This window comes from Montipora capricornis, chromosome 5 (genome assembly GCF_036669925.1).
Source record: "Montipora capricornis isolate CH-2021 chromosome 5, ASM3666992v2, whole genome shotgun sequence".
NCBI classification, from domain to species: Eukaryota; Metazoa; Cnidaria; class Anthozoa; order Scleractinia; family Acroporidae; genus Montipora; species Montipora capricornis.
The window spans coordinates 9,360,607-9,372,473 of NC_090887.1; the positions used below are offsets into that span (position 1 = coordinate 9,360,607).

The following is an 11,867-nucleotide window of genomic DNA, read 5'->3' on the forward strand; positions in this document are numbered from 1 at the left end:
TTATTTTAAATTGACTTTAAACAAGAGAAAATGAGGGGACAGAGAGGGAGGCTCAGGGCATTAGCCAGGATATGTCATGTACACGAAAGTTATTTTCAGACGAGCGGAAGTCTGTCTTCCGAGACGTCCGCACACAGTCTTACCTCGCTCTCAGGTTCTTAGTAAAAAGAGAAAATGGCGGCGCACGTGAAAGGGTGACGAATATTCATATCCATTCAAACATCAGATCGAGGTTGGCCTGCATGCGGACGCCTCGGAAGACAGACTTCCGCTAGTGAAAAGACTTCCGCTCGTCTAAAAATAACTTTCGTGGACATGACATATCCCAAGGGCTGGACCAGGAGCCTCCCTCTCTGTCCCCTCATTTTCTCTTGCTTTAAAGGATTCTTTGCTCTGAAAAGTAAAGGATGTTGTGTTGTGACCCTTAGATCATCCAAGCTCCTTTCTGTGGTGAAGGTGATTGCGAGGGCAAGATAAAGAAGGACAGTGCAAGGTATTTAAACGAACATTCACGTGATGTTTTTAACGGCCAGGGGACTGCGTAGAATTGAATGAGCCCACTTTCGATATATTAAAATTTAGTCCTAAACAAAAGGCATCATCTCGAGGCTCTGGGGAATAAATATATATGGGTTATTGACCAAGCGTGAGGTCAAGATGGCTGGATATTGACCAAGTCGAGGTCTGTAAACACGCAAAAAAGAACGAGACAAATATCCAGCCATCTTGACCAAGCGAGCTTGGTCAATAAAGGATTTATTATATGGGATGAAACACCAAAAAAGGAATATTTGATCTTGCGGGACCAAGCGAGAAGTGCCGAGCGGGCAGTATATCCCCATCTTGCCGGCTCGGGTAGCCAATCACAGCGCGGGATTTGGTTCATTTTGCCCGCTCACGGAGCTAATCATATAATAAAAGGATTTGTATGAGTTTATTCTCCAGAGCCTCGAAATGATGCCTTTTTTTGGGACTGAATTGTTCGAAAGTGGGCTATTCCTTCCTTCCTTCCTACCTATCTTTCCTTCCCTCCTTCTTTCCCTCATTCCCTCCTTCCTTCCCTCCTTCCTTCCCTCCTTCTCTCCTTCCCTCCTTCGTTCCCTCCCTCCCTCCTTCTCTCCTTCCCTCCTTCCTTCCCTCCTTCCTTCCCTCCTTCTCTCCTTCCTTCCCTCCTTCTCTCCTTCCCTCCTTCCTTCCCTCCTTCCCTCCTTCTCTCCTTCCCTCCTTCCTTCCCTCCTTCCCTCCTTCCCTCCTTCCTTCCCTCCTTCCTTCCCTCCTTTCCTCCTTCCCTCCTTCCTTCCTTCCTTCCCTCCTTCCCTCCTTCCTTCCCTCCTTCCCTCCTTCCTTCCCTCCTTCCTTCCCTCCTTCTCTCCTTCCCTCCTTCCTTCCCTCTCTCCTTCCCTCCTTCCTTCCCTCCTTCCTTCCCTCCCTCCTTCTTTCCCTCCTTCCCTCGTTGTTTCCCTCTTCCCTTCCCTCCATCCTTCTTTTATTTATTTTCGATTAATTAATTTATTTACAGAGATCAAGACCTAGAGCCTGGCGCCCCCTCCATGGGTGCCAAGAGCTTATGTATCCCGTTTGATCAGCCTATGGAGATAACCGCAGACACCAAATGCGTGTACCCTGGCTGCGGACAACCCCCTAAATTCTACACGCTGTTTGGAAGAAGCTATTAGGAAAATTTTTATCAGAAAAAAATCCATTTGAGGAATATGACTTTCCGTCTCGAATAAAATTCTTTCGTTTGCTTCATCGAGCAATCTTCATCTGATGTCGCCTTTTGACATTGACAGAGAAGTGATATCTCTTGCGGCGCAATACGTCTAGGTTGGAGGATTTTTGAAGACAGGCTAATAACAGCTGGAGAGGTTTGAGTGCCCTAAAGCACTTTGGTACACTTTTTTGAAGTCTTTTGCTCATTTACTAGGCTAAATCCGGGAGCTCTAGCGCATTACACATTTGTTATGTATCATATCTCTGTGACACGATTTTCTATCACGTACGAAAGCGGGAAACTACAGGTGAAATTCCACTGCCGGAATGCTGTTTCGAACAAACGGAAACTCGGAATAAGAGCGAGTATAAAACTGTAGATCTTCTTATTTTAGAGGCTTGGATGATAGATATTTTAGTGTCTATCACTTCAAAAAATTCTTTCCTCCCGACTATTTTCTGCACTTGTCTAACACTAATTCTTTGGGTTTCTAAACTCTCTCCTTCAAAGTCGTTGGCTTAGAGAGTCCTAAAAGTGGAAAAACTAGTTGTAATTTGATCTACGACCGCGCAGGAAAGAGGAATGAGGTTAATACCGGGTGACATCATAGACTGCTTTGCATTGTCATAGTTTTTTGAAGTTAACGTCAACCCATTATCGAACCCATTCCCCTTCATTGCTCGTTCATGAATCAAACAATGACCACTTTGGTCGTCTTTCAAAGCGAATAAGAAGTTCCTTTTTCAATAAAAAAAGGTTCTAAAAACAACGCAATCTATTTGGGACGATTCTGGAGAATAAATAAAATGGAAAAGTTTGTTGAGATGATAGGCACTTTAACTGTTTGCATATGTTCACGACATTTCATAATTAGCGATCGTGTTCTCCTCAAAACCTCTGGAATAATTTGGCATCAGAGACCTTAAACAAACACTATATTGCACACTATTTGTTTTATTCTTATGTCGAGATACGAAACGTGCTCGAAAGGAGGTAACTCTAATTTGGGCGCGGATAATACCCTAGAAAGGAAATCAACTGAATTGGAATATCTCTTGTTATTATACATCAGCCTCGCTATGAAAAATCTGATTGGTCGAGAGCATTCAATCAATTCACAATAGCTTGTGAACTTGACATGATAAATGCAATATCTGCTACAGATATTGCATTTATCATGTCAAGTTCAACGTCTGCCTGGTTACTAAGCCCCTTGGAGTGTTCTCCTCATTGCATTTTTCTACAGATGAATGTCTTCTTTCGCCTATTGTTTAAAAAATGCATAATAAAACAATTATTGAATTCGGTTTTCGCATGATATCATAAATTATCAAAACCTTGTGTCTGTGTTATCTGCCTCAGCCTTCGGCTTCGGCAGATAACACAGACCTCGGTTTTGATAATTCATGATATCATGCTCAACCTCATCCAATAATTGTTTATTAATGGCTCGCGGGGAGCATGTATTGCGTAGTGTCAAATGGGCAGTTTTTTTATCGTGGTGTTGGCCACAAAGTGGGTTGATTTTTGGGCTAGTACAATTTGGTTTCGTTTTCTTACATTTTGCCCCCCCCCGAAATCTTTGTTCAACACATTCAGCCTACGACAGGTCTCTCGTGGAGTGCTTGACTTCCACTTCTCCGTATTATTATATAAAACCGTCCTCTCTTCAGTTGTTCGATCTTCTTTCTGGCTGCTTCATGTCACTTCTCAGTTCCCTCTCGCAGATTAGAGACGCAACACCTTGCTGGGGATGTGTGCTGTTCCCAACAATGTCGAGATCTGGGCACTTCCAATTTTATCGGGTGTACCCAGGTACTTCTTCCATGTCGCAAAGTCTTTCGATTAACCCAAGAACCCCTGAAACCAATAGCACCAACACAACTTAATAATAATAATAATAATAATAATAATAATAATAATAATAATAATAATAATAATAATAATAATTATAATAATAATAACGCGCAAATTCAACGTTTTCAAATGTGCCTCACTGAAAACTTTTTTCAATGTGTGCAATGATCATTGAAAGGCAAAATTAAGATTACAGACCTAATATTATCTGAATAGTAATTCAGATAACGATGAGTTCTAATAATCAATAATAATATTAAATAAGACTACTTGTAGGGTAAAAACTTGAGAAGCAAAGGCTTCTCTGAATAGGAACTTCTACACGTTGCATCCGTTCAGTGTACTTCAAAAGCTAGCTATTATTATTACAGCTAATAACGTCAATGAAATGGCGAATTTACCGAGAAGAGGTTTCGACTGAGTCCTGGTTGCCTGATGTGAATAGTTTTCTCACTATGTTTTTAACCGCTTGTTTAATTTCTCTGACTTTCCAGCAGTAGAGAATTGGATTGAGCGTAGAATTTAGAAACACAAAAGTCAAAGTTATTCCTCGGACGCGATAAACAGTCACAGTTGGTTCCACTGCAACAGCAAACGCCAGCACAATGGTATGAGGGAAACAACACAGTAGCAGAGCTCCTTGAATCCACACGGCGTTGGAAACCGTTTTCTTAAACCGTGCCATGTTTAGCGGGAAGTTTGGGCTCCGTTGAGATCCATAGCCTTGATTTTCCATCGGGCCAACTTGTCGGCGAAGCGATAAAGATATTTTCGTGTAACAGACAACTGAAGTTATTAGACACATAGAAATGAGTATTTGGGCATATCGAAAGATTATTTGATTGTTCAGAAAGAACAACGCTGTACTCGCAACAGCCTGACCCCAAAAAGCTGTTAGAACAAAATATATTCTCCTCGTGGTCACAACTTGTCTGTATCTCATTTTCAATAACAGGGCAAGTAGTCTGTCCACACTTATTGCCGTTACTGTCAGAAATGAAACGGTAAACGCTGCGAGTCCCGCGAGGAAGACGGCATCGCACACAAAATGACACACATTTCGGTGGCCTGTGAGCAGAGCCGTCATTCCAGTGACGGTTAGTGGCTGAACGACGATTCCTACACACAAATCAGCTAGTGCAAGCGTTTGGATCAACAGCTTCGATGGAGGATGAAGTTGAGTTTGCTCTTTTTTCAAAGCGATAAGAATCAATACGTTCCCTAAAACTGTTGTAATGGCCAACAGAGAGTGGATCACTGAAAGTATCGTCAATTGATCGCCCATCAAGGGGATTAGTTCTGTCGAGCAAAAAAAATCACCGAACGTTTCTTCTTGTCCATGTAGCGAGGCCATGATCAAACAATAAACATTCGAGATTTTTTAGCACTGGCTGACCGGAACAATTGCAACTGAAAAGACAACAACTGATGCAAACTAGGGCAGGTGACACTCGAGGTTGAAATCCGTCAAATGGTGCATCGTTCTGGCTTCAAAGGATATCAGACAATATTTTGCAATTTTGCCAAAGGGGCAATCTTTTTTAAGAAACAAGAAACTCCGGCCTTTGGGCTGTGTACTTTTAAAGTATTCGATTCAAACGAAAAAGAATCAATCAAATATTTCCCTTTAAGTCCTTGTGTCCACTGTTGTGTACAAATGATCCTAAATGTCAACGGAAGAGCGTTGATGAAAGCCTGTTCCCTGCAGATGTTTAAGTTTACAAGTCCTTTATGCCACCAAATGCTGGCAGTTTTCTAATCTTTGAGCAAACAATTTGTGGTCAAAGCGAGTAAGTCCTGCTTGTAAAGGACAAGATGTATTTTTCGCTCAATCAACGCTGTAGAATAAACCCTTCGCACCAGTGAGGGTAAAATTGTGAAAAAATTCAAACACTAGTCATGCAAATTTTATTAAGATATTGAGATATTTATTGAGATTCAAACTTGCAAGCTAAAAATACAACGTTAGTGTGTAAGAATAAAAAAATTAAAAAATTCATTACAGGTATATCCTGTGATTGATAAGTTGGGTTGTCATTACATTCTTAAAAATATATATCTTATATAAATATTCTTAGATCAATATAAATAAATATTACTGTGAGGTAAACATAACTACATAATAATAATAATGGTCAATAATAAATACATTGCCTAACGTGCTCTCAATTAGTATTGTCTGCCTACTTATAGTTATACTACATTGTCAATCAAATTGAATGAGAGAGAAGAAATTGATGTTGTACTTTCTTTCAATCTCTTTCCTCGAACTCCTCTAATTGCAATTAAAAACGCTCTTCAATTAACGGAATCTGAGTCTTGTTCTAATGTAGCTCGCAGGACATCAGCATAGCTTTCTCTTCTTTTCTCAACTATCAGAGAGGCAATTCGCTTATGATGTCTATCAGCCTCGTGACCAACACCCCCTGATGTCGACATTACAATAGGGGTGAATGTGCCCTTTTCCATTTGTATCACTCTTTCATTGTACGCTCATTTCTTTTCTTTTTCGTGAGCAGTATACCCCTGATCAATATTTTTGTCAACGTCTGAAGTCTATGAAGGTGCATTCAGGTGCATAACTCTTATGTCGAAGAATGTTCTTTCAAATGGCCCCCAAACTCCAACACCTTACACATCTAGACGAGAGTTTTCTGCATTGTTTCCATTCCTAATCAAATTGTTGTCAAGTGGCATGAGTTCAGGTTCAATTCTGACATCACTACACACTTCTTGCATCAGCTCAGCTTCATGGTCTCTTATACAATTGTCTCTCATCATCACATAACCACCTTTTTTGCATGAGAGGACATGATTGATGTCGTTCTTAACCCCACATAAACAGTACCTTTAGGTGTATTTGAGATTCTCCAATCATATCTCAAGCAGATACTACCCTGGAATCCTTGCTTGTTTAAAGTGTATCCCAGGGATTTGATTGGTAGGGCTCTGAGCCATGAACCAGTTCCCTTTTCTCGAGCAAGTACCAGAGATCTTTTAATTCTAACATCAACTTCTTCAAGTAATTGATTGTATTCCTCCTGCAGCATCTGTACTTTTTGTGCCTTGACCAATTTGATGTTATTCTCAAATTGTACTCTGTCATAGTTGGTAAGATCTTTGTAAGATTTTCAGTAATGCTGGTTGATGCAGCGTGCTCAAGGTCAGCAGATAGTAGAGGGTTACTAGGACCAATACCTCCAAATCTCACTGGTAGTGCAAGTATCCTTCTTTCTATGTCAGATACACTCCTTCCCACTAGCGCTGGTATCAGTTTTTCTCTGATCACATTTTCTAAAGGCTGGAATAGGTGACCTGTTCAGGGCACGGTTCTCTTTACATATGTCCACCTGTGGGATATTGCTGGTTTTCACTCACGTGATCAACAGCCATGTTTTTCAACGAAAACAAAAGGAAGCGTTTGCATAATAATAGAGTTAAATTCCCCGAGGATTTGGTCGGGGCACCAACATGGCGGTCGTGACGTCATGTGAAAACCGAGAATAGCTCTGGTAAAAGAGGACAAGGCTGCTTGGGATTCGTCTTTAGCAATTGTGGATAATTGTTCAATATCGTAAACCCATTTCTCTACTTTCTTCGAAACGTAGTCATCTCCGATAACTGCTCCCATATGTCGTTCACCACTTGTGGATATTTTAATCCCACTCTTCCCGGATATCGCTTTGGCTTTCGCGTTAAACCTCTCCTTTACAATCAAGGCGGTTTTACTTGCTTGTGAATAATATCCACATCTTGAGCCCATTCAGCAAAGTTGATCCCACCATCATTTTCATTTCAATCAGTTGTCCTCCTGGTGACCTGTCATCCGCATAACATGACTGCTTAAACCTCTCATGATCAACTGCTATCCCGTGGTTATCAATGAGAGGTCTGATGCCCAAAGCATATAGGGCTATAGCAGTTACGTCACCTTGGGTGCAGCCTTCATTTGAGAAAATATAGTCGTGCTTTGTAGAGTCAGCTATCACCATCGTAGCAGGCTTTTGGTATGTGTTGAAAAGATACTGAAAAGAAGGGTGAACACAGGTGTTTGATATTCTGCAGTGCTGCCTTTCTATTAAGATTGTTGAATGCATTTTGAGCATCAACTAACAGAATAGCTTCAGTGTCGTCATCTTCAAATACTTTCCGCATGGTTTTAGTCTATTGCTGACTCAATGCCTACTTTCAGTCCTGAACAGGTCTGTAAAGGCCCTGCCGCTGTTATTATGCCTTCTTTGATAACCCCTATTATCAGTTTGCCTATTAGGCGTCTTAAAACTTCACCAACACCCATTGGTTTCACTCCAGGTTTACCTTCTTTCGTGTCACCTTTATATAGCGGAATTAACCTGCAGGCAATATATTCAGTCAAGCAGTCTGAATTCTCATCTTCAGAGCATAATACCTTTGCCACATCAGCAATAGCCTGGCACAATTGCAATGAAGCATTTGCAAATGCTTTTGAGCAGAGAAAGTCTTTCCAGTTGCTTGGCAAGCGGGGAAGGGACAACTGGGTATTTTTACATGAGACCCGCACGAACTCAGACTTGCATGAGTTTGTATCGGCCTCCATATATTTCTTTTCATCCGTTTACGTGAGACCGGCCTGACAACTTCGAAACTCAGACCGTTCTGACTTCGTCTCGGTTGCTGGACCGAGAAGAGAAACTCTCGCACCGGTCAGAGTTCGTAACGTTCGCATGCTCTTGGGTCAGCAATATATTTATAAGATCTCGGTTTAATCTAAACAGCTGCAAAAACTTCATACCGGTACAACTGAGTTCATACAAGTCTGAGGTCGTCCTGTTCTCGTCTAAATTTGCGAATCACAGTCTCAGACAGGAATTAAACCTGCAACTTGCGTACTTTGATAATTCATGGAGTTCACCAAGAATTCTTGCAACCCACAAGGTGCCCAGTGTTAAGGAGGTCTTAGCTCGAATCCTAACGGCGGTCTCCCGTTGCTCGGCAACTAGCTATTATCTATTAAAGAGACAGTTTCACGGTTTTGCGCATGTCCAAGCTTTCCCCTTGCAGTTGTAAATTTTACTGTTTCTTACTGAACCAGATGATGCTCATTAATTACAGAGAGCAAATACACTGAATGACTGATGCCTGAGGCCCAAATTTGTTGGAAGATACTACGCGTTTACACAGAAAATATGAAATTTAGTTTTGACCATTGAATGTATCGCGCGGCTCGAACATTTTAATCTACGCACGAGTTATCTATTCTCATGCAGTAGGTTCATAACACAAAGGAAATGATTGCAAAAGTAATTCCAATGAGTAATTCCACTTCTATGGCATTGCTCCGTTTCCTGCATCATACACCTTATTCCAAAATGGCCGCCATTTAAATATTCTTTTGTTTTTATTCAAATTAGCCCTTGATGCCTCGTTCTTAAGCTTAAAATTCAAAAGAATATTTTATCTTGAAGGAGGCAACAAGGGACAATTTGTATCCGCATAAATCAGCGGCCATTTTGGAATAAGGTGTATTGCTTTCGACTGTTTCAATAACAATGAAATTAACGTGACAGTTTGCCCATGTGCAGAAACGCCAAATTCAGCGACTGGCAATTGATACCCAATCTCGTTCCCAGAGCCTCCGTTACCTTTGTCCAACAGAACGGGCGCAGGAGGCTCTGGAATATCCAAACCCGGAACCAGAAAACTCTGGTTCCGGTTAAATAACTGCGCGTGCGTGAGGAGAGACTCTTGGAAATCAACAGTGGAGTTCTGTACGGGTCCGCAAATGATCCCAGGACCGCAAATGATCCCAGAACCGCAAATGATCCCCAAACTGTACCGCAAATGATACCAGGACCGCAAATGATCCCGGAACGCAAATGATCCCCGTTTTGGACCGCAAATGATCCCGAAAAAAAGTGAGGAATGGCATGGAGGGTGGAATGGTCTGGATTGAGAATTAATGAGAAGAGCGCTTATTTTTATTAAAATCACTTTAAATCATGCATGGCTAGCAACAGGTTTCTGCCTCATTATAGTTTAAATTTGCCACATTTGATTATCGGATACAATCATCAAAAACTAACTTGGACGCAATTCAAAACCGATTGTGACCAGGGGCCTGTTTCTCGACAAGTCCCGATGACTTTTAGCATGTTTTTTCGAGATAACTAAAAGCGGATTGTGAAGCACTTAAACCCTCTCCCTTCTTGAGATATGTGACTGTGAGGCTAGCAACAATCGCATTAATAACTAGAACGCAATGTTAGCCTATGCTTGGTTCAACATGGAATACTGCAGTTTTTGTTTTTCCCATGTCCTTGACTAAAAGTCGTCCATTAAACAACTATGACAGAAAACGCTATCATTTGCGTAGACCTGCAATGTTCCACCGCTCTTAAGTACACCTTGTGTGTAGCACTCGAATTGCCTTCCACATCTGGGACAAATCTCTTCTGTTATTTTTCCTTCGCAGTATTTTTGCTTTAATTCCTAAGCAATGGCTAGCTGGGGATTCGGAGCAGCTATTGGTTCAAGGCTATGGTAATGCAGCTCTGCTTCATGGCCAAGTAAGGCCATATCTCTAGTGGCTTCGTTTTCATAACCAGCTCCGGGGTGGATAATATTCAATCCCGTTTCTCCTAAGCTTGATACTACCGCCACCAGGATTTCAAACATGTTAATTAGGCCCTATAAAGCAATCCAGTCATCCCATTCACCGTCCATAGCCATCCTTCTCAGATAGGTATCCCATGCTCCGTGTTTGATAAATTCTCTGAAATGAGTCCCGTCCGGGGTTGTTGGATTACTACGGAGGTAATTTACCAAGTCACATCGCACTTTTGTGGCACTCTGCGAGACCCTTCCGCGGCGTATTGGCTGGTCATTCATTGCATGGAATAGACAGTTCCCATCTTTGGGGGCTGGAGGATGGCGATGTGTTAATCCTGCCTTTCTTAATTTCATGTCCAACTGACTCTTTGGTGATTTACCTTTGTCTGAAGCTTGCTTAATTAAGCCTAGTTTTCAAATTTCGGAAAAGATCAGGGATTTCGCAGTTTCCCGACCGTCCCAGATTTTGCCGACATATCGGAAAATCGCCAGATGCTTGTCCTAGATTTCCCCGATAGTGACTTTGGCGAAAAATGGAAAGTGCTCAGAATCCCCAGCTAGCCATTGCTCGGGAATTAAAGCAAAAATACTGCGAAGGAAAAATAACAGAAGAGATTTGTCCCAGATGTGGAAGGCAATTCGAGTGCTACACACAAGGTGTACTTAAGAGCGGTGGAACATTGCAGGTCTACGCAAATGATAGCGTTTTCTGTCATAGTTGTTTAATGGACGACTTTTAGTCAAGGACATGGGAAAAAACAAAACTGCAGTATTCCATGTTGAACCAAAGCTTATAGGCTAAAACATTGCGTTCTAGTTATTAATGTTACGATTGTTGCTAGCCGGGCCCGGGTGGCGTCCTTTTCGCCTCGTCAGTGGGCCGTTTCTCGAAAGTCCCTAAACTTTTCACATGTCACAATTCCCTCTTTATCTCAAGAAGGGAGAGGGTTTAAGTGCTTCACAATCCGCTTTTAGTTATTTCGAAAAAACATGCTAAAAGTCATCGGGACTTGTCGAGAAACAGGCCCCTGGTCACAATCGGTTTTTGAATTGCGTCCAAGTTAGTTTTTGATGATTGTATCCGATAATCAAATGTGGCAAATTTAAACTATAATGAGGCAGAAACCTGTTGCTAGCCATGCATGATTTAAAGTGATTTTAATAAAAATAAGCGCTGTTCTCATTAATTCTCAATCCAGACCATTCCACCCTCCATGCCATTCCTCACTTTTTTTTCGGGATCATTTGCGGTCCAAAACGGGGATCATTTGCGTTCCGGGATCATTTGCGGTACAGTTTGGGGATCATTTGCGGTCCTGGTATCATTTGCGGTACAGTTTGGGGATCATTTGCGGTTCTGGGATCATTTGCGGTCCTGGGATCATTTGCGGACCCGTACAGTTGTTCACCTTGACATGACAGCGCTTACTTTTCACTCGCGAGACAGTACACATGAGTATAAACACATCTCCTAATACACTCGAAGCTTTTAAACTGCGGAGAATAAACAATAACGAAATACATTTTATCAATCAAAACAGATTTCAGCATCTGGTGTCACGCAAGTTAAAATTGCTGTATTTTCAAAAACAAAAATTTACGGAACTGGTAAGTTATAAAATGATTTATTTCTAGGTCATCTTCAACCTCGTGTAGATAAGAATCCACAAGAAAGCACTATTTCGAGTTAAGAATGAAAATGGCAGGA

The 11,867-nt window shown here is 41.5% G+C and overlaps 1 protein-coding gene across 1 annotated transcript in view; it reads left to right on the forward strand.

The window, feature by feature from the left end:
- The window catches only part of LOC138049391 (bifunctional glutamate/proline--tRNA ligase-like), a 46,351-nt gene extending 43,814 nt beyond the window's left edge, over nt 1–2,537 (forward strand). The window contains exons 34-35 of the mRNA XM_068895643.1: nt 429–493; nt 1,520–2,537. Of these exons, the coding sequence (XP_068751744.1) occupies nt 429–493; nt 1,520–1,676 (222 nt within the window). The 3' untranslated portion in view covers nt 1,677–2,537. The remainder of the gene's footprint in view (nt 1–428; nt 494–1,519) is intronic.
- Nucleotides 2,538–11,867: the final 9,330 nt, after the last annotated feature.